Source organism: Pseudophryne corroboree, chromosome 2 (genome assembly GCF_028390025.1).
Source record: "Pseudophryne corroboree isolate aPseCor3 chromosome 2, aPseCor3.hap2, whole genome shotgun sequence".
Taxonomy (NCBI): Eukaryota; Metazoa; Chordata; class Amphibia; order Anura; family Myobatrachidae; genus Pseudophryne; species Pseudophryne corroboree.
Genome location: NC_086445.1, coordinates 905,237,794 through 905,261,246, shown reverse-complemented (window position 1 = coordinate 905,261,246; position 23,453 = coordinate 905,237,794). Strand labels below are relative to the sequence as shown.

Below are 23,453 nucleotides of genomic sequence, written 5' to 3'. Positions count from 1 at the left end.
TCAATCTTCTTGCGGCCACCAGTGCGAAGGAAAACTTTGCTAGAACCTGAGCACAACTACAAAGAGCTTTGTACCCATACGTCGCGTGTGCGCATTGCGGGGCATATGCAGAAATGCTGTTTTTTTCACCTGATCGCTGCTCTGCGAAAATCGGCAGCGAGCGATCAACTCGGAATGACCCCCGTTATCGGGCAAATTGCTAAAATTGTCGGCTAATGTGTACCCAGCTTCAGGGGGGAGGATTCTAAAGCATTCAGACAATCAGAACCAGCAGCCAATTGTCATCAATTCACAATTTGCACCAGGGGTTGAGCATCAGCAAGTGAACTGCCTTCAAACAGGTGAATATGTTTCTTTCTTGGGGTCCCTCTATTTCCAACAGCATGTGCAGCCCCAATAGGCTTCAAAGCTATGGCCCCTAATAGGATAAAGCAATTTGCCGCAGTTTGGACATGCCTGGCCTATAGGCTACTAATTTCCAAAGTTTTTCGGAGAGGGAGCCAGCCCCCAGTGACACATGCAGTGACCAACATGTGCATTGGCTGTCGGGGATCCCGAATCCGGAAGAATTAGAATTGTGATAGCGTTATGCTTTTACACTGCATCCAGGTCTTTGTCAGGATTTGCTCTTATCGGAGTCCGTCTCCTGGCAAGAGCATTTTAATACATGAAAATATAAATTGTGAATGTGGGCAAAAAAATATTTATCAAACCTTCATAAAAAATGCAGCAAGCAATAAAAGTAACAGTAGTTTTAGCTGCCTGTCAACATCTCTTAAATAGACCAGGGGATCTGAACCTCAACCCGCAAGGGGATACCGGCAGTCACATGACCAACAACGGCATCCCGACATTGAGAATGCTGACAGGGGACAGGGTAATTATTTTATGGCGGCTAGGGATAAGACTCTAGGGGTGGCGGCTACGACTACCCCCCTCCTGTAGTGCCTAACCCTAAACCCCCCAACCCCCTAACCCTAACAGTAACTTACCTTCAGGATGTTGGTGTTCCCACGCCGGGATTCCAAGTAGTGTCGGGATTCCGGCATTGGTCACATGACTGCCGGCATCCCGACCGCGAGATGCTAAAAGCATCGCCCCCACAAGTATCCCCAACAGGTCATGTTTTAAGGATATCTGTCTGTAAGCAGGTGGGATAATTTACTGACCCAGCAAAATAGATTAACTCCTCAGTGCATGATTAAAGAAATCCATAAAACATGACCTGTTAGTGGTATTTGAGGACTGGCACTGAGAACGCCTGATATAGACTTCTATCTTTTCAATCTGAATTGATACATCATTTCACAAGCAAAAGTTAAATAAAATATAATAAATGCTTATCAGAAGTCAGCTTAACATCTTCTAACAACAGCATGCAAAACTTTTTGTTATAAACTGAGGAATATGAATTATTAATGGAGCATTGTGTGTAAAGTTCCCGTTTAATTGTAATGTGAAATGAGATAACGGTGAGGCACTTTAAGAAAACACCCATGACTCAAAACTACCAAATCGAGTCAGTGTTATTGAGAAAATCTAAACAGAAGACCAGTTTAGTTCTTTGAAAATACGATTGGATGAATACAACAAAGGTCTCTGGGTAGGACAAAGTAATTTGTTAAAATGTGGCGTCTGATGGTATTTCAGAGCTGGCAGATGGTAAATTAGTTAAATAAATGCAGAACATGAATGAGAGATGACCCCAGATTCCCCAGGGTCCCAGGATACATTTACTGAACACAACTGATGGAACATATTGCAAAGAGGCGGTCATTCACACCCAACAACCTACATACACTTCGGCTAATTACTATGACTAGGTCAAAAATCGTATTTATGTGTTACTAGGCTTCTAAAGTGCATCCACTGCCTTCATAAAGCAGAGACAGTCATTATGTAGGTTATTCTTATCGTCTCTCAAGTATCTCATGCAGGAGTGATGTCATTACTAATTACTGCATTCTCATGAATGTCTGTCATACTATTCAGCCAACAAATTGACTCTACTATGTATAGGTAACAGGTGCAACCTAATATAGTCACATCTCCACCAAACAACTACAATAACTCTAAATACAAACTGCTGACAGGAGGGTGAGAAGATCCCCAGATTAATGCAAAATGATTCCCTACTACAAAGCAAAAAATAAACATTTAGGGCAGGTCTAAAAACTTTTTAAGGTGTATTTGACTAGGGTCTGTGCACTTTGTCATATTACAGGGTAAATGTGTCATTTTTGGGGTTGGCTATAACTTGGGGAAGTTATTTTTTGGCCTATTTAACAAAAAAACCCTTTTGACGAGGCATCAGGTCTGAGGGATAGCAGCTGCGTTGTCGTGAATATGCCAATATGCAGACTGGATGAGTGTTGCGGTAGGGAAAGAGTTCATGATGTGAAGAGGGAAGTAGAGCAGACTATGGAACGAGAGATCCTACAACAGCACAGAGTGTTGCAGAAAAACAAAATGCATCCATAATTCATGGTCTAGTAAAAACAAGTAACTCACACGTAGAGGCTGAATGTAAAGGCTAATCCCCGAAACACCTCAACAAGCAAATTAGCACTGAGTTTAGTGACTATACATTATATTACATAGGTTTCTTCCTCACTTCCACATGTGACATTAAAGTAAAAAAAAAATAACAACATAGTTCTTTTGTAACATCTTGATCTTGATAGACCACATACCGGACCTGCAATAACATGCAAATTATATACAGCATCATGAAACAAATCTCCATGTTCTATTAACACTTGTGCAGATATGCAGCAGCTGAATTCCAAGTCCACCTTGCTTTGCAATAGTGAACATTATGGGGGTAATTCCAAGTTGATCGCAGCAGGAAATTTTTTAGCAGTTGGTCAAAACCATGTGCACTGCAGGGGGGGCAGATATAACATGTGCAGAGAGAGATAGATTTGGGTGGGTTATATTGTTTCTGTGCAGGTTAAATCCTGGCTGCTTTATTTTTACACTGCAATTTAGATTGCAGATTGAACTCACCACACCCAAATCTCTCTCTCTCTGCACATGTTATATCTGCCTCCCCTGCAGTGCACATGGTTTTGACCAACTGCTAAAAAATTTCCTATTGCGATCAACTTGGAATTACCCCCTATATGCCAGGATCCACTAACGAACCACCATGCTCTGCACACCAAGGAGATTATTTTAAATTCAAAGGAATTTTAATTTCTTATTCATGGGTTCTCAGGACCCCAAATAGCTAATGTTTTCCAGGTCTCCTCACGGAATTGCAAGCTCCACCTGTAGATATTTTAAAATGTGTCAGTGAGTAATGAGTACACCTGTGCACCTGCTAGGTGACCTGGGAAACCTGAACTGTTTGGGGTCCTGAGTGCAGAGTTTGAGAACCAAAAACTTGATAGTTCTGTTGTTACAGCAATAGTAGAGGTGAAAAAATTTGGAATCTGTTAAACATAAACATCTACCTACATTTTTCTGCTTACTGTGTTTTAAAAACGCATTATTGAGGCTGCAAAAAGTATAGGCCATTACTTAAAGTGGTGGACATTTAAATGGAGTGAAATGGAAGTGGGAGAAGGATGATTAATGAGAAGCTGCAATGTCCCACTCCACCCCCATTACATAACATCACACAGCCCTGCTTACAGCCGTGGCTGTGAGACTAATCCGAGAGCAGGCTTCAAGGAGGGGTCGGATCTCCTGTTCTGCGCATGTACAGTACTTAGGGATAGTTACCTATGACCTGCTGTGTGTTTTATTATTTTCATAGAGCGCCAAGCATGATAAAAACTAAACTTAATTCATAGCGTTTATCGTATTTCTATTTGACAAGGCAGAACAAATACATGTTTTTATTGTGATAATACGAAGACAAAGATTTCTTACCTTAGGAGGCACATAAAATTCAAGTAGGAATCTTTCTCCCTCCATTTTTACCGCTTTCCTTAAAAGCAAGCGGCATTTTTGCCACTGAGAGCTGCCGACACAGTTTGTATCATCTGCCACCATGTACCTGAGTGTTCCTTCTCTCTGAATGTCAACAACATCTATTTTGGCTGCCTGCATTTTTGACCGTCGTAATTTGTGAGTCCATTTTTCGCGTGGCTCCACTTGTTCCTGGTTACCCGCTGTGCAATGGTCACGCTCTGACCGTCTCGTCTGCCCATTGTCCGTACTAGGCTCCGGAGAAGACTTCCTATGCCACATCTCCTTCATGCCATCCACTACACAAAGACTCATATTTCTCAGTGAGAATCCTTTCTTGAATTTTGGCTTGGCGTTTCCATGGACTGATACATCCTCAGAGCTTCGGGAGTGGCCATAAGATGAAACCTTGTGGGTCCGGGCCTGAGTCCGACTTAAGTATTTATTTGTGACAGGATTATCCATGCTCTCTAATGACTCGGTGGAGGTTTCTTCTTTCCTGGGGACAAAATCCCTGGCTAAAGGCACCTGGCAGTTTTGTAGTCCTACAAAGGGCACAATGTTATATTTTGTTGGAGAATCAGATACATATACCCTGCTAACCTCAAAACTGAAGAAGTCTAAAAAATTGGCAGCAAAATGGTTAGAGAATGATGTTTCCGCCCCAGGAGCATTGTAATGAGGGTTCTCCCTTAGAAACTGGCAGAATTTCTGGGCAAAGTCCACGGCAGCAGCTTGTGCATGAAGCTCACAGAACTCCTTCCAGTCAGGAAGCTGGGAGGAAGAGTCTTGATTAAGTGCATCACCATTCATGGCTGTTCCACTCCACTCCCAGAAATCTGCAAGGAAAGAAGAGAAATGTTCAGCTGACCAATCAGAGAGCTGACAACCTTTATAAGCAAATCTATACCATATATTCTAGACACTCTGCAGCTTCGCAGTTGGCAGTGGCCTCGTCTACTAAAAGTGTTCACAGGTTTCGGATCATATGCCAAGACCTAAGTTTACATTTACTTTTACTCTATAAATCACTTTCACTAGTAATAATTATTTTTTAATTTTTTTTTTGAAGGCTGTCAAGTAAATTTTACGTTTTTTTTTTTTAATACTTCCGAGAGAAAAAAAGCAAAAACAGAAAAACAATGCACTTGTTTTGTTTTAATAATCATAGAAATATATTCACACATTTATTTTACTGCTGGGGTAAATATGGGATTTTAGTACTCACCGTTAAATCCTTTTCTCCGAGTCCATAGGGGATACTGGAGTTGCTATTTACAGTAGGGGGTATAGATGGGGTGCGAGAGTCGGTGCACTTTAAAAATTAATGTGTGTGTGTGTGTGTGTATATGTATATTTGCTGACTCCTCCCCTCTATGCCCCTCCCAACAGACCCAGTTCTAGAAAACTGTGCCCGAAGAGAACGGACAAGACTGGAGAAGTAAGGAGAACAGACAGAACAGGAACGTAAGAACAGAACCGAGAACAGAACAGCTGATACAATCAAGCAACACACAACCAACAGGTCTGCAGGAGGAAGATAGCACCGCGGTGGGCGTACAGTATCCCCTATGGACTCAGAGAAAAGGATTTAATGGTGAGTACTAAAATCACATTTTCTCAGTCATCCATAGGGGCTACTGGAGTTGCTGTTTACAGTGGGGATGTTCCAATCCGGGTGGGAGTGTGCTGAGAACACTGCAAGACCAAACGCCCAAATTAAGAGTCAGGCGTTGCCAAAGTATCAAACCTATAAAACTTAACAAAGGTGTTGCTACCCAACCAGTTAGCAGCATGGCATAACTAAGCGGCGGAAACTCCCCGGGCAGCCGGCCAGGAAGCACCCTCCGAACGGATAGAATGAGCCGTAAAGGAGGTCGGCAGTGGCTTAGACGCCCAAGAATAAGCCTGTTGAATAGTACATTTGAGCCGACGAGCTATAGACGGTTTTGAGGCAGGCCAGCCTGACTTGTTTGCATCAAATAGGATAAACAGGGAGTCCGTATTGCGTAGATCGGCCGACCTCTTTACATAGATACGGAGAGCCCGCACGACGTCCAGAGCCCTGGAGCCAGGGGAAAAGACTAGAACCACCAGAACCACCATAGGCAAGAAGGCCTGCCTAGTGCGTAATTCAGCCCTATTGGCGTGGAAGATGAGGTAAGGAGGTTTGTAGGATAGAGCTCCTAGTTCAGACACCCTTCAAGCCGATGCCATGGCAAGGAGAGTAGCCATTTTCCAGGTGAGATACTTAGAGTCTGCTGTTTCCAATGGTTCGAAAACCGAATACTGGAGGAACTCTAGTACAAGAGCCAAATCCCAAGGAGCAGACAGTGCAGTAAATGGAGGCTGGATACGTAACACCCCCTGCAAAAACATTTGGATGTCCGACAACAAGGCCAACCGTTGTTGGAAGATTGACAAGGCCGAAATCTGAACCTTTAGAGACCCTAACCGTAAGCCAGCATCTAAACCCGTCTGCAGGAACTATAAGACACGACCCAACCGGAAAACTGTGGATGGAGAACCTTTCCGTTCAAACCAGACCACATAAGCTTTCCAAATGCGGTGGTAATGTTTGGAAGTAACCTCCTTCCGGGCGCGTAGCATGGTAGGGATCACTGAGTGTGGAACACCTTTCCGTGCTAGTAATGCCTTTTCAACATCGACGCTGTCAAATGTAGCCACCTTAAGTGTGGATAAACGAAAGGACCTTGCTGAAGATCGTCTTCAAGGGGCAAGGGCCATGGGTCGTCGACAAGAAGATCGTACAGATCGGGGTTACCACGCCGTGCGAGACCAATCCAGAGTGCTGAGAATTGTCAACACACCGTCGTGTTTTATCCGCTTCAGTACTCAAGGGAGCAGAGGGAAGGGAGGAAAGATGTAGATCATCCGGAAAGACCAAGGTGTTGTCAGTGCGTCCACTGCCAATGCGGCCAGATCCTGCATTCGTGAACAATAACGGTTGAGCTTGGTGTTGTTGTGAGACGCCGTCAAATCGATCTCCAGAGTCCCCCACCGAGCTATGATCCTGTTGAACACTTGAGGGTGTAGGCCCCATTCTCCGGAGTCTAGATCCTATCTGCTTAAATAATCCGCCTCCCAATTGTCGACTCCGTGGATGAAGATTGCAGAGATTGCTGAGGCATACTTCTACGCGCATTGCAATATCCTGGTGACTTCCCTCATAGGCGCTCTGCTCTTCATCCCGCCCTGGCAATTGATGTTCGCCACAGCCTGGCGTTGTTCGACTGTACCTGAACCGGGTGACCTCGTAGTAGAGGGAAGGCCTGACATTGAGCATTGAAGACTGCCCTCAGCTCCAAAATGTTGATTGGAAGAGTAGCTTCCTTGGTGGACCAACGACCCCGAAAGTGAGAGCCTTGAGTCACCGCCCCCCAACCCCTGAAGCTTGCGTCTGTGGTCAGGAGGATCCAGCTTCTGGTGCTGAACGACTGACCCGCCAATAAGTGTGTGCTCTGTAACCACCACAGCATAAACAGGCGAGAGTGAGGGGAAAGGCGGATTATATGATGCATATGTAGGTGCGAACCCGTCCATTTGGAGAGCAGATCCAATTGAAAAGGGCGGAAACCGACCGTACTGAATAGCTTTGAAGGAAGCTACCATCTTGCCCAGGAGACGGATGCAGAGATGTATGGAGACTTGACGAGGTTGTAGGACCAATCGCACCACAGTCTGAATCGCCTAGGCCTTGTCCAGGGGTAGGAAGACCCGTTGCGACACAGTGTCAAGGATCATCCCCAGGAACTGTAGTCTTTGTGTGGGTTCTAGTTGAGACTTTTGGAAATTGAGAATCCACCTGTGTTGGATGAGCAAATTCTGAATGAGTGCTATGCTGTGCAGTAGCCGTTACCTGGACGAAGCTTTTATGAGGAGGTCGTCTAGGTAAGGCACCACATTCACACCCCGAAGACGAAGTTGTGACATCATTTCTGCCATGACCTTGGTGAAAACCCTGGGCGCTGACGAGAGTCCAAAGGGAAGGGCCTGGATTGATACTGGTTGTCCTTGAGGGCAAAACGCAGGTATGCCTGATGTGGAGGCCAGATTGGGATGTGGGAGGTAGGCATCCTTGATATCCAAGGAGACAAAAAACTCCTGTTCCTCCAAACCTGCAATTACCGCCCTTAGCGATTCCATCGTGAATCTGAAAACCCGTAGATACGGATTCAGGGATTTCAGATTCAGGATAGGCCTGACCGAGCCGTTCGGCTTGGGCACCACACAAACTGAAATAGAAGCCTTTGTTGCAGTGGTGCAGTGGAGGCACAGTAATCACCACTGCCTGGTCCAGAAGCCTGTGAATGGCCTGTTGCAGAATTACCTAATTTTCTTTCAAAACTGGTAAACCTGAAGTGAAGAATCTGTTTCGGGGGAATGCTTTCGAAATCGATCTTGTAACCCTGCCGAATGAGACCCTTTACCCAGGCGTCTTGGCAAGTGCCCTCCCAGACATGACTGAAGTCCCTGAGACGTTGGGAGGGAAGACAGTCATGCAGTGGGCTTGGCAGCCGCCTTCTGTTCCGTTGGAGCAGTAGCGGCAGTTCGGCGTCCACGTCCTCTGGTACCACGAGAGGCGTGAGATCCACCTCTGGCTGTGCCATGAAAACGTGCGGACCGAAAGGAGGGTCCCGCATAAGTATGGCGAGGAGGTGGGGCTGCAGAGAAGTGGACTTACCTCCTGTAGCTTTAGATATCCACTTATCTAATTCTTCTCCAAAGAGAGCATTGCCTGTGTAAAGGAGACTTTCAACCCCTCTTTTCGATTCAGAATCCGCAGACCACTGTCGGAGCCACAACGCACGGCGTGCCGAAATTGCCAAAGCAGAGATTCTGGAAGCGAGCAGGCTGATCTCTCTGAAGGCCTCACATAGGTACACTACAGATTCCTGGATGTGTTGTGACAAAGTGATTAACTCATCTTGGGGCATATCACTCGGAATGCCTGAAGCGAGTTTTTGTGCCCATGCTTCTATATTAACCCAGCAGCCTACTATCACTGGGTTCAGTGAAGCTCTCGCTGAAGTGTACATATTTTTAAGGGTGTTTTCAAACCTACGGTCAGATGCATCCTTCAGTGAGGTAGCCCCTGGGACCGGAAGAACAATCTACTTCAATAACCTGTATACTGACGGATCCACCGGAGGAGGATTTAACTAACACTTTGTATCGTCTGGAGGGAAAGGAAAAGAAGTAAGAATACGTTTAGGTATCTGAAAATTCTTGTCAGGATGTACCCAGGCCTCTTGAAATTGACAAAGGCCCAAGTAATAAATCCGAGCCGAAGCCGGTTTACGGGCTTTCAACATAGTTTGACTGACCGCCTCAGAGAATTCTTTTGCTCTCAGGAGTGATGCTTCAAGAGCCACGCGTTGAGAAAGTAGAAGAGGACGCTCTATCAAGAGACCCTGCAGGTCTGAGAACCAATGCCGTCTGGGCCACGCTGGAGCAACTAGAAGTAGTATTCCTCCTTCTTGCTTGAACTTCCAAATTACCCTGGGCAGGAGTGACACTGGAGGGAACACGTATGGCAGCCAAAAGTTCCATGGAATTGCCAGTGCATCCACGAATGCTGCTTGAGGATCCCTTGTCCTTGCTCCGAAGACCGGAACCTTGTGATTGTGTCGAGACGCCATCAGGTATACATCTGATGGCCCCACTTGTCCACTAGGAGTTGAAAGACTTCTGGATGAAGACTTCACTCTCCGGCGTGCATGTCCTGACGACTGAGGAAGTCCGCTTCCCAGTTGAGGACTCCCGGAATGAACACTGCCGATATGGCTGGCAGATGGCGTTCCGCCCATTGGAGGATTTCTGACACCTCCAGCATTGCCATGCGGCTTCGAGTGCCGCCTTGATGATTTAAGTACGCCACTGTTGTGTTGTCTGACTGTACTTGAACAGGCCTGTTCTGTATCAGAGGCCCAAGTAATAAAATCAGAGGCCAGTGTCAACGCATTTCCAGAATGTTTATCGTGAGGAGACATTCCTCCCTGTTCCACCGACCCTGGAGAGAGTGTTGTTCCAACACCGCGCCCCAACTGGCGTCCATTGTCAGGAGGACCCGGTTGGAGATCCAGAAGGGACGGACCCAGCTAAACTGTTGATCCTGTAGCCACCAGCTCAGTGACATACGAACCTCTGGAGTCAAGGAGACAATTTGAGACCTGATCCGATGAGGTAAGCTGTCCCACTTGGAAAGGATTAACCTCTGCAGAGGGCGGGAATGAAATTCAGCGTACTCTACCATTTCGAAAGCCGACACCATGAGGCCTAGTACTTGCATCGCCGAGTGTACCGACACCCTCGGGCGAGAGAGGAAGTATCTGATCTTGTCCTGAAGTTTCAGGACCTTCACCGGAGACAGAAACAGTCTTTGGCTGTGTGTGTCCAGCAGCGCCCCCAGGTGCACCATGCTCTGAGCAGGGACCAGCGAGGACTTCTTCCAATTGATGAGCCACCCGTGGACTTGTAGGAATTGGACCGACACCTCCAGTTGATTGAGGAGGACCTCTTGGGAGTTCGCCAGAATCAGCAAGTTGTCCAGATACAGCAGGATCCTGATTCCCTGACGAGGGTGGCAAGACGTCATCACGGCCATGACCTTGGTGAAAATCTGAGGTGCCGTGGCCAGTCCAAACGGCAGAGCCTGGAATTGAAAATGAAGGTTGCCAATAGCAAACTGCAGATATTGCTGATGCGAAATGGCAATAGGTATGTGCAGGTAAGCATCCTGTATGTCCAGGGATACCATATAGTCCTCGGGTTCCATGGCCAGCACAATAGAGCGCGGGGTTTCCATACGGAATTTGGACACTCACAAACTTGTTCAATGATTTGAGGTTGAGGATAGGCCGGAAAGATCCATTTGGTTTCGGAACGACAAACAGGGTCAAACAGTAAGCCCTGCCTCTCTGAGACAGAGGTGCCGGCACTACCTCTCCTGTTTCCAGGAGGGATTGTACAACCAGATGTAGAGCTTGTGCTTTCAACGGATCTGAGGGGATAACCGTTGAACAGAACTGGCGAGGGGGACGTCTCTTGAAAGAGATTGCGTACCCGTGAGAGACAACTTCCCGCACCAAGGCGTCTGAAGTGGTCTTTAACCAGGCCTGGACGAACTGCAGAAGTCGGCCTCCCACCCTGGGGTCCCTCAGGGGGAGGTCCACCCCATCAAGCAGCAAGCTTGTCTTGTTTGGAAGCAGGCTGACGGGAGGCCCAGGATTGTTTAGATTTGGGCTTAGTGGTTTTGGAAGTACGAGCCTGTCTCGGGTACGCCTGACCTTTTGCTTTACCTGGAGGTCGAAAGGAACGAAAAATTGTACTCTTAGCCTTCGGAGCAGAAGGATTAGTACTAGGGAGAAACGCAGTCTTGGCCGTCGCCAAGTCAGTCACAATCTTGTTCAGATCCTCCTCAAATAGTATGTCTCCCTTGAAAGGACGCACCTCCAAGGTCTTTTAGAGTCTAGGTCCACTTTCCAGGACCTCAACCACAGAATCCGGCGAGCCAGGATAGACGTAGTAGATGTCTTGGCCGCCATGACCCCTGCATCAGAGGTCGCCTCCTAAATATAGTGAGAGACTGTGGTAAAATACGACAGATATTGCCTGGCAGTGTCAGAAAAATCCGGAGGCAGCTCATCCTCAATTGCCTGGACCCATGCTTCAATTCCTTTTGCCGCCCAAGAGGCAGCCATAGTGGGTCTATGTACAGCACCGGTAAGAGTGTAAATAGATTTCAGGCATTCCTCCACACGCTTATCTGTTGGTTCCTTCAGTGAGGTGACAGTGGTGACAGGCAGAGTAGAGGGTAACATGAGAGTCCACCGGTGGTGGAGTTTCCCACTTGTTACTCAACTCCGCAGGGATAGGATAACGAGCTAGCATCTTTTTAGACAGGGAAAACTTATTTCCTGGAGATGACCAGGATTCCTGACGTATGTCAAGTAAAAGGTCAGAATGTGGTAAAACTACTTTAGCAACCTTCTGACGTTTGAACTTATCAGGTTTCTTAGACGTAGTGGGGGGCTCAATGTCATCATCAATTTGGAGAATCAGCTTGATAGCCTACACAAGGTAAGGAACATCAACCTGTGTTGTAGATTCCTCATCAGAAGCAACTGTATCAGTGTCTGACGGATCAGTATATTCCCCATCCTCATCGTAAGAATTATCCGAAATCCGAAATATTTGTGGATTGTGAGGAAGAAATGGCCTGCTTAGATGACCCCTTGGCCCCAGAGGGGCATGGGGTTGCCTTTTGTCTAGCCAAAGACTGATTTAATTGCTGTAACTGGGTAGACAGAGTATCCGCCCATGGCGGATTAACTACAGGGACAATATGTGGCTTTAATGGCACAGGAGGTCCCACAGGGGGCGTATAACGTGTTACAAGCGTAGTCAGCATATTTGAAAATGCTGCCCAAGGTGGGTCCTGATTGACCACGGGTGCCGCAGGCGGAGTGGGAGATGTATGACACCCACCATGGCGACAGCACTGCATGATCCAGGAGCGTCCGTGGATGTCCCGTCCTGTGTAGCAGACATTGTATGGGATGTAGCCTTAGGGCGTAACAGTACAATATAGCCAGACAAACAGGAAAGCAGCAAATAATCCCCTGTGTTATGTGACAGTAAACACAGAGCACAAACAGAGGATTTAAGCGGTGTGGGGTGACCGAAAAAACACAGTGAGAAATACAAAACAGTATACCCTGTGTAGCACTATATATTATATGAGACCCTGGTGCACCTAGCCCCCAGGGTACAGAATATAGTGATAGCAAAACGTGTGATACACAAGAATAGAATCCACACAGCTACAGGCACACTCAGTCACAGGTACAATGCAGGAATTATTACATACAAACAATAAAACTGCACTGGACTAGTAAATTACATATAGCAATGTATGTATACAGATATAAGAATGCACAGTAAACAGTGGATGTATATCACAGAATACTTGTACTAAATATTCAGATAGCAGTACATTTGTTCTTAATGAACACTGTCTAAAATGACATGTAGAATACTTAAGTGTCTGTAAATGCACAGCACTGATGATACAGGCGGCTTTACAGAGGAGACGGTGCCCAGCAGTCCTGGAGATCAGCCCAGCTATGTAATGGCGCCAAAATCTCTGTCAGGGAGTGAAGGAGAGAGAACTGCAGCTCCAGGGCGGGAACACCAGCAGTGGATGGCACCCGGAGCTGGGGGAGGGGCTACAGGTCAAGCGCCTTATCCCCTATGCTGGTCCTCACCACCGGGTACTATAGAGGCTTATTATAATGGATTTTTTTATTTTTAAGAATGTCTGTTTACCAAAATAAATGGAAATATTAAACACACAGTATAAATATAATTGTAGATAGCTGAATACCCGTGCTTCACTACGGGCTGAGGATGGTCAATTAGAATGATAGTTGTTCGTTAATTTACGTTGGTTGGAGATCTAGTATATAGGCATATCTTGCTTCCCTGACGCACTTTGTGCAGTGGCCGGACCCCTTTTTGGTCCCCCAAGGGACCCTGCTCTTCCCACTATACAACTCTCAGTCTGTGGCTTCCTGCTGCCTCCATTCCCCTTCCCACATCATGTGCCCCTGTGAAATTATCGATTTATTTACAGTTTTTTATATAGCGCAGCACATTATGTATTTCCTGATATACTCTGTGCTGCTGGGGGACGGTGCTACTTCCACTATATAACCCTCAGTGTGTGGGTTCGTGCTACCTCCATTCCCCTCCTCACATCATGTCACTGGGCCTGTCACATGCAGCCCTGTTATCACTGACATATCATGCATGTCCTGATATAGTGTGTGCTGCTGGCCCACCCCTAGGGGTACAAGTGGTGTGTTACCCCCACAGTGTTTGTTCCCAGAGTGTAAGTCATATGTGTAGCAAGTTTGGTGTAAATTGCTCCAGGCATTCCAGAGTTATGCTGTCTGCTGAAAAACTCTGTGCTGCTGCCTCGCCCCTAGGGGTGCTAGGGGTGTCTTACAATCTGGGAACAAACACTGTGGGGGTTAGACACCCCTAGCACCCCTAGGGGTGGGACAGCAGCACAGAGTATTTCAGAACACAGCATAACTCCCGAATGCCTGGACCAATTTACAACAAACTTGGTACACATATGACTTACAATCTGGGAACAAACAATGTGGGGGGTAAGTCATATGTGTACCAAGTTTGTTGTAAATTAGTCCAGGCATTCGGGAGTTATGCTGTGTTCTGAAATACTCTGTGCTGCTGTCCCACCCCTAGGGGTGCTAGGAGTGTCTAACCCCCACAGAGTTTGTTCCCAAATTGTAAGTCAGATGTGCACCAAGTTTGGTGTAAATTGCACCAGGCCTTCCACAGTTATGCTGTCTGCTGACATACTCTGTGCTGCTGTCCCACCCCTAGGGGTGCTAGGGGTGTCTGACCTCCACAGTGTTTGTTTCCAGAGTGTTAAGGGCCCCATACACTAGAACGATAATGCCCAATTTCATCCAAATTCGGGCATTCGGGTCGATATATCGGGTGAAATCGGGCATTTTGGATCCGATGCATTTCCGATTCGATGACGATAATGCCCAATTTCATCCAAATTCGGGCATTCGGGACGATATATCAGGTGAAATCGGGCATTTTGGATCCGATGCATTTCCGATCCGATGCGCGTTCCCGTGAAGGTTGGATCGACTCCCCTAGATCGTTAGTGCTGCACTTGTGGTATATCGGTTACCGCAGGCATGGCTGGGTTCGCATACGATATATCGCATGCAAAATGTACCAAATCGTATGGAACCATATGGAACCACTCCCGGGTGTCAGGTCCGGGTGTTTTTGTGAATCCGTTAACCCGGGACCAACCACAGGTGTAGGTGCTGGGCTATGAAGAAAGCAGGGAGGACGAAGAAAGTTCCGATTCATATATTTATTCAAAATAACAATTCAGTAAAGAGTTAACTGACAAGTTGTTAATCATCATATTATACTGAAGTATTGCAGGAATAATATGCAAGAGAAAACTCAAAAATACATAAAAGAAATGTTCATGGAAACATATGCAAAACAAGCTGATGAATAAATGTTGGATTGTCCAAATATAAACGAGCTTTGATGCTGAACTGCAGAATATGATTAACTGGATAATGCAGACATGAAGAGATAACTGTAAGGATTTGCAATGGAGTTTTGAGAGTTAACTGAGAGACTGTGAAGAATTATCCTTGTTATGACAACATAGCAAATATAAACAAGCTTTGATGCTGAACTGCAGAATGTTATTAACTGGATAATGCAGACATGAAGAGATAACTGTAAGGATTTGCAATGGAGTTTTGAGAGTTAACTGAGAGACTGAAGAATTATCCTTGTTATGACAACATAGCAAATATAAACAAGCTTTGATGCTGAACTGCAGATTGTGTTTAACTGGTTAATGCAGACATGGAGAATTAACTGTAAGAATTGGCAATGGAGCTTTGAGAGTTAACTGAGAGACTGATGAATTATCCTTGTAATGACAACATAGCAAATAAAAGTACTGAATTGGGTTACTTGCGGGTTCCGGAGATCACTGTGAAACTGTAGTAGAAGACAAGGTGATGAATGGGTTAAATGCAGAGTTGAACAAACGAACAGCTGAGAGAAACAGAATCCTCCAGACTTTGAATGATAGGCAGACTGACAAGGTAACCTCATGCAGGACACTGGGAATCCAACTATTTCCAATAGGAGTGCAATTAACTGACAGCACAGCGGAGAGCCGGTGGATCTTTCAGCAGTGAAGGCTGCAGACGGACCTCTGGGAACGGAGGCGATATCTGGACCACGGGAATCACACAGGAATGCACGGAGAGAGCTCAGAGCTAGAGCACAGCTTTGATACAACAAAGCACTGGCCCAGAGTAACATAATCCCAGCCTACTTAAAGGCAGCACAAGCACGGGATTGGCTTACACCTGCCCACAGGTGTTTTCACAAGTGCTCTGTATTAGCTATTTGGTCTCCAACATGGCCACCTCCTATACAGCAGACACACCGCAGTGCCTTAGGCCATTTGGTCCCCGCACTCACAGTTCCCAGACTCTGCATTACCTGTGCCATTGATCACGCCGTGTCCCCACACGGGCGCACAGCACCGCGAGCAACCGCACTGGCAATGGATGAACCCCAGAACCCGCAGAGGTAAGAGACCGGTTCGTGACACCGGGAAGCTCCTGGGAGAGTTCAAAGGAAATCGCCTGCGACTTCAGTCTCAGACATATCGTTGTAGTGTATGGGGCCCTTAAGTCATATGTGTACCAAGTTTGTTGTAAATTGCTGCAGGCATTCCACAGTTTTGCTGACTGCTGACATACTCTGTGCTGCTGTCCCACCCCTAGGGGTGCTAGGGGTGACTGACCCCCACAGTGTTTGTTTCCAGAGTGTAAAGGGGGGTACACACGGAGAGATCCGTGCTTAAAATCTAAGCAATCTTGCTAGATTGCTTAGATTTTAAGCACGGATCTGCCGTGTGTATGCCCTCCAGCGATAGCGATGCGCGGTCCCGCGCATCGCTATCGCCGGTGCTAGATTGAGCCTGCATGCAGGATCAATCTAGCGGGTCGCTCACTTCACCGTTGTGTGAAGTGAGCGGCCCCCCGTCGGCTTTCCCCCTCGCTCAGCACATCGCGCTGTGCTGAGCGGGGTGAGAGATGTGTGCTGAGCGGTCTGTGTTAAGATCGCTCAGCACACATCTCTCCCGTGAGTACCCCCCTTAAGTCATATGTGTACCAAGTTTGTTGTAAATTGCTGCAGGCATTCCAGAGTTATGCTGTCTGCTGAAATACTCAGTGCTGCTGCCTCACCCCTAGGGTTGCTAGGGGTGTCTTCCACCCCACAGTGTTTGTTGCCAGATTGTAAGGCAGATGTGTACCAATTTCTGAGTACATTGCTCCAGAAATTCCGGAGTTATGCTGTCTCCTGATATACTCTGTGCTGCTGTCTCCCCCCCCCCCATGGGTGCTAGGGATTTCTAATTGTTTTAGTTGGCTCGGACGTGTTTTAATACTCTCTTATGTAAAACTTCACGATCTTCGCTTGTAAACTGTATATTCGTATAGAAAGACAGAAGGACAAATTTTCGCTTTTGTATAGTAGATATATATGTATTAGTTAAAGCATATATATAATTATATATATTAAGGCTCTGGATGGTGTGCTGCAGCTGAAGTGGCTTAATCTGCTGTGGACACTGACACCATAATTAAATACCATCACGTTTTCAAACTAATCACTGTGATTCTCTTAAACATCTTAGTGATATTTGGTGGACCCCTTTCTTTGAAAGTAAAGCATTCATAACCAAGAACCAGAAATAACGACACTGAGACTTGAATTTTGGCAGAAAATTGTTAGCTATTTATTTGTCCCTAACCATTAGGAAACCTGTAAATAAAGAGATTAATTTAATATGCCGCTCCAGCTGGCATATGGTGGCGGCCCAAAAGAACGGCTCAATTAATCTAAATTAACCTTAAATAACTTAACCCTATAAATTTACTAAAAACTTACCATAAACCGGTAATAGGTGACAACTCAACCCCCACAGTGACTACCCACCGCTCCTGGGTGCCCTGCCGCTGCCTTCCCGGACGGGTGGTCAAGCGGCCATAAGTCGATGGAGGTGAGTGCACCTAAACCACAACAAACTGTAAAACACTACAGTTTTCTCTACAATACCAAACTGCCGTTCTTTTCCGCCAACAGCGAAAGACTCATCCCCAACAGTCTTTCGCGCCGCCACCATAAACCTACCCTAACTCCTGCAAAGCGAAACCTAGATCCTCCAGAAAAAACATCATCCCCTCATTGGATAGATGTACTCCATCGCGCCGGAAAAGGTGGCTGTCTCTGAAACGTATCCTCGGGTGGCGAACCACCCTCCCACCGTGGGACAGCACCCACTTTGCCACCGCTCCGTTCACCTTTTTCCGGGCCTCATCAATCTGGCGACCATCCGCCACACCCCTCCAACACAATCTCGGCACCATCATGGAAAAAACCAACACACAATTGGTCCATGCCGCGGTCACACTTGCCAGATCCTGTATCATGGCCCACCGCAGATCCAAGGATGTCCTCTTCCCCAAGTCGTTGCCACCTAGATGGACAACCAACACCTTAGGGACCCCATGCTTGCTGGCCTGACTCACTAACCTACTCCTCAGCTCGCCCCACATCATTCCTCGCCAGCCAAGCCATCTGACACCCTGTACTCCAAGCAATGCCTGAGACCCTTCCGAGGCCACAAACCTGGCCGCCCAATAAATATAAGAGTGGCCAACCACCCAAATGGTCAAATTGTCGTCAAACCATCCTGAAGGGAAAAAGAGGGGTAGAATTGATTACTAAGAGGCTTATTATTTGTTTATACTGAAGGATCTGCCAAAAAAGAAAACTTTAGATCTCGCTATTGTAGCAGTCACGGCCTAGCCGACTGCACCATGTTTCATAGCCAATTTAAGAGCGCAATTAAAGACACAAAGGGGGAAAGATCAAATAAAACAAACAAAATAAAAACAGGGGGGGGGGGGGGGGAGGGGGGGGTATAAAATGGGAAACACATGTAATAACTCAGCTGGAGGTGAAACGTAAAGACCTGCTGAGGGACTCTGATTAGACCAAATTAGCCGAATTGTAGATTAGAATTCAGTCCGTCAAGTCAGGCAAAAAATCGCAAATAACTCCAGACCCCCGCTGCCGACTCATGCCAGCAACGGCGAGTAGCTAATCCCTGAGTAGGATAAAACGAAACAAAAGGGGGTAACATCAACAGACGCACAACACCATAAATTCACAGAACTGCAACAACATAATACATTGCAACTTTAAACAACGCACCAAGCGCAAACCGCCCGCTCATGTGACGGGGCGAATATATCGTCTATAACTTGACGACTTCCATCGCCCCACCGCCTGTATTTCAGTTCTGGAGCAACCCGCCACAGCAGCCGATGTCGCTGCGCCTATGCGAAAGGAATGGGTACCGAAAGCAGTGGGTGGGAGGCCCAAGCCCGCCAAACAGCGACTCAGCATCCATCGAAACTGATATTTCGTGACTGGCAGCCCATCATAATGCAACAGCCAAGACCCCTCTTTAACGGGTCGCACCACCACGTATTGCCTTGCCAGCCCCACCGGGCAAACGCTCTCCTCTAGCGCTGGAACCATTGTAACCCAGCGCCCTCTCCCCACTTGATCCGTCTTGGATCGTCGCAACCTGCACAGCAAGGACCTCTCACACACTACTACGTCTCCGACCAGCATGCGCGAATCTGCTCTCTTGGAAGGCGCTACCAACTCAGAAACTCGAAAGGCCCCGTGGTAAGCCATTGAGAACGCCAAACTAAACAAAAGCGTCTCAAACCTGGACGACGCGACTCGCCCTACTGCCTCGATGACGGCCGGCAACAACGCCGCATCGATGGGCCGCCTCCTATCCGGTGGCGACGGCGCGACTCGCGCCCACCCTTTCATTGCCTTCCGCAGAACCTCGCTTTTTGTTACGTCAGGGACGCCTCGCAGCTTGCAGAAAAATGATATGCCTGCCAAATACCGCGAAACCACTGCTCGTGACCTACCGGAGACGTACAGCTCCCACATAAACGAAAGCATCAGCCTATGCCTGCTCTTACCTTGATGCTGACGCCCCTGTACAAACTCCTCCCATTCACTCCAAGCTTGTCCGTACACCTTGAGCGTGGCCGGCGCGATTGACCGCAACGCTAGACCCTCCAGTCCGGCCCGATCACCTGCCAAACATAACCAGGACAGTGAAAACCTTGCTCTTCAGCCTCAGGTGCCAAATCCCAAAATCTCTCCCACTGTCCACGCGACAACGCGTCTGCGATTCCGTTTTCTAAACCGGGCACGTGCTGCGCTCGGAACCATAGGTTCCTACGTAAGCATGTCAAAAGCAATTGCCCAAGTACCCGCAGTACCACTAGCGATTTCGCCCTCTGGTTATTTATCGCATGCACCACGCCCAGATTATCGCACCTGAACACTATGCTGCGGTTAGCTAACCGATCGCCCCAAACTTCCAACGCTACCATAATGGGAAAAAGCTCCAGCAGCACCAGATCTCTTGTAAGACCCTCGCTATGCCAATTTGCCGGCCAAGATGCCGCGCACCACGATCCCTCCAGAAAACAACCGAATCCAGAGGCACCTGCAGCATCAGTAAAAAGCTGCAAACTCTCGCTGTCAACGGCTGGCGCTTGCCATATTCTCACCCCGTTAAAATCCTCCAGGAACGAAGCCCAGACGGCCAAATCCCTTTTTAATTCCGAGGACAATCGGACGAAATGATGCGGCCTGGCACACCCCGCTGTTGCCCTTTCGAGCTTCCGGCAGAAAACCCTGCCCATCGGTATTACCCGACAAGCAAAATTCAACATGCCCAGCAAAGACTGCGCCTGCCGCAGCGTGACTTTACGCGAGCCGCTGAAACGGCAAATAGTTTCGCGGAGCTTTGACACTTTGTCCTGGGGCAGGCGACACTCTCCCGCCACGGTGTCAATTTCAATCCCCAAAAATGAAAGACAGGAGGCCGGACCCTCCGTTTTATCCCTGGCTACCGGGACACCGAAGTGGTAAAAAAGGGCTCGTGTGCTAAACAGCAAATCGCCGCATCTTGTGCCAGTAGCCGGCCCCGCACACAGGAAATCATCGAGGTAATGTGCAATCCCGTGACCGCCTGACGCAGACTCCACGCACCAATGAAGAAAAGTGCTAAAGCGCTCGAAAAACGCGCACGAAACGGAACATCCCATCGGCAGACATTTGTCGATTAAATACTCCGCCCCAATCCGAAAACCCATAAAGCGAAATGAGTCCGGATGCAATGGCATTAATCTAAAGGCTGACTCAACATCAATCTTAGCCATGAGGGCCCCGCTCCCGTAGCTGCGGACCATCTCTAGCGCCTCGTCAAATGACTGATACACCACCGAGCAATGAGCCGGTGGTATTGCGTCGTTGACCGATGCCCCTGGCGGGTAAGAAAGATGCTGAATGAGCCGAAAAGCGCCCGGAGTCTTCTTTGGTACTACCCCGACCGGGGAGATGACCAAGTCATCCACCGGGGGTGACTTAAACGGCCCTTCCATCCTGCCCAACCTGACCTCCTTATCCACTTTCTCCCGTAACACAGTCGGCAAGGCTCGGGCGGACTGAAGGTTCCTGTGCGCGCGCACTGACACTTCGCTTGCAACAGGCAAGCGAAAACCAAACTTAAAACCTTCTAACAAAAACTTTGCATCCCTTTTATTGGGATACAGACCCAACCATTTACCCATAGTTTCCAACTTAACTGGCGTTGGTGCTCTGCTGAGCGGTCCCGCTCGCGGCCTGCTTAGGGTAGGGTTGTTTCCCCCGATTGCCTTGTCGTCCCCCTTTGAAACAAGAGGAGGCTGGGTGGGTTCCACCGCACTGCTGGCAAGAGTGGCGAAAACGACACTGTTTGCCAAATGAACATGTTCCGCTGTTAAAAGCGAAGCATTTCCCCCGAGGGGCAGGCCGCCCGCCCATGCGAACGGCCAACCCGCCTGTCTTGGTAAATCCCCCGTCCGCGCCCGTTCCCTGCGCTGACGACCCCCCGCGGCGCCCACCCGTTCCCTGCTTCTGGGTCTCTTCCTCCCGCTGGGATGCCCGGGTCACTTTGAGCCAGACCTCCACGTCTTTGAACCCAAAGTCCATAACCCGTAACCCGTCCTGCTTCTCCCGAAACTCTTGGTCATATCTCCGCCATTCCGAGCCCGAGGATGTGCGCTGCATGTCGTGCACGAGATGAAGGTACCGGATGATATTCATGTGTTCCTCCGGCCTGTCCTCCAAATAGCAAGCCGCAAACACCCAAAAACCGGCCAGCCAGTTATCAAAAGACCTGAAAGCTTCTGCCCCCATGCCCTTCGTAGCGGCCGCCGCTTTGTAATCCTTCTTCATGGCCTTAGTCAAACCGAATAAGTCCACAAAGTCACCCCTACGTATCTTTTTGCGGCAGCTGTCTCGCAGCCCCCGCATAACTGCGGTGTACTCGCAGCGCACTACCCCCGGAAGGTCTCGCCTCTTCTTTGCCCTACGCTCCTCTTCACTAATTCGCCTGCGCCGCTTCCGCCTTTTCTGCTGTTTTGCTGCCCTTTTGGCAAGTTTCTCGGCCTCCTTCCTTGCCCTAGCAGTACTATCAGCGTCGGACGCTTGCGACGCCAAAGAGGAGGATGAGGAGGAGGACGAAGAGCTACGCGAACTCGAGCTTGCGGTGGAAATTGAAATAGACTGTACCAACTCACCGGATGCCGTCGACCTCTCCGACCCGGATTGTTCGTCGGCTTCATTCCAATCGTCATCAACCGCGAAGTCTGCCGAATCCCTTTCACCTGGTTCCTCTGTGGAAGACAAAACAAAAGAGGGCCCGGCCCGCGCCTGCGGCGCACGCCGGGCACCCCGAGTGGAATGCGCCGTGGCCGTGTTCCCCTGCCGCTCACTGTCTGATCCTAGCTCCAGCTCCGCCGCGGCAGCCCCCAGCTCTCGGCAGGCTCGTGCCACTCGCTGCGCCGCTGATGCCCTGCCATTGCCTGACCCCCTGCGTCCCGCAGCGTGGCCGAAATCCGCCTTTGCCCTAGGGGAGGCCACTGCAGCTAATGGCCCCAGAGCCTCCACCACCGTGGCCAGCGCCGACGCTATGGCCCCAGGAGTATCCCATGCGGCGCGACCCCCGGAAACATCGCCCGACGGACGACCGGTCCTAGGTTGGGCGCGAGCCCGTGCCCACCGACCGCCCGACGCACCCCGGGGATCCTGCCCCTCATGCTCTAACCCGAAGGCAAGAGCCCCCCGGCCGGCCCAGTCGCTCTCCCTTTCCGATCCTTCCCCTTCCCTATCCAGGGAAGGAGAAGAATCCCCTGGTCCTGGGGAGGACCCGCTGTCGCGCGCAGCGGCCCGGGCCGCGGCCCTGCGGCCGCTGACCCATTCTCTGTCTCCCCTCCTGCCGCGGGACCCGGTGCGTCCTGCGACGGTCCCAGGGACCTGCTGCCTCCCCGCGCGTGCTCCCCCGCGTGTCACCTGACCCGCGGAGAGTGCACCCGCATGCTGCTGGCGGCCATCTCTTGCTGCCCCTGCTGTGCCCCCATCACTCTTTGCCCTGTCCATGCGCCCAGCGCTGCCTCCCCGAGGCACACGCTGCACCCCCCTAAAACTGTCTCTCCCCCTGCCGAACTCCGGCATCCGGGGAGAAGAAGAAGGTGGCCTGTGCAATGCTGGCGCCGCTGCGCGCGCCCGTGCGCGGCCAGCGGCGTCCGGAGCGAGCGTGGGCGCGCGCGCACCTCGTGCGCGCGCCCCACGTCCTCCCGCCAACGGCCTCCCGGACTGCTCCTCCACTTCGGCCGCCGCGCGAGGCTCCTGTATAGTCCCCGCGCGGCGACCGCCAGCTCCCTCAACCATCCTCTCCCCCCGCCCGTCCCGAACAGCCGACC

The 23,453-nt window shown here is 49.1% G+C and overlaps 1 protein-coding gene across 2 annotated transcripts in view; it reads right to left on the bottom strand.

Moving 5' to 3' along the window:
- Nucleotides 1-23,453, bottom strand: part of SH2B2 (SH2B adaptor protein 2) — a 236,713-nt gene that overhangs the window by 100,248 nt on the left and 113,012 nt on the right. For both annotated transcript variants that reach the window (XM_063956060.1, XM_063956061.1), the window contains exon 2: nucleotides 3,880-4,757. In XM_063956060.1, coding sequence (XP_063812130.1) covers nucleotides 3,880-4,731 — 852 coding nt within the window. In that variant the 5' untranslated portion in view covers nucleotides 4,732-4,757. The remainder of the gene's footprint in view (nucleotides 1-3,879; nucleotides 4,758-23,453) is intronic.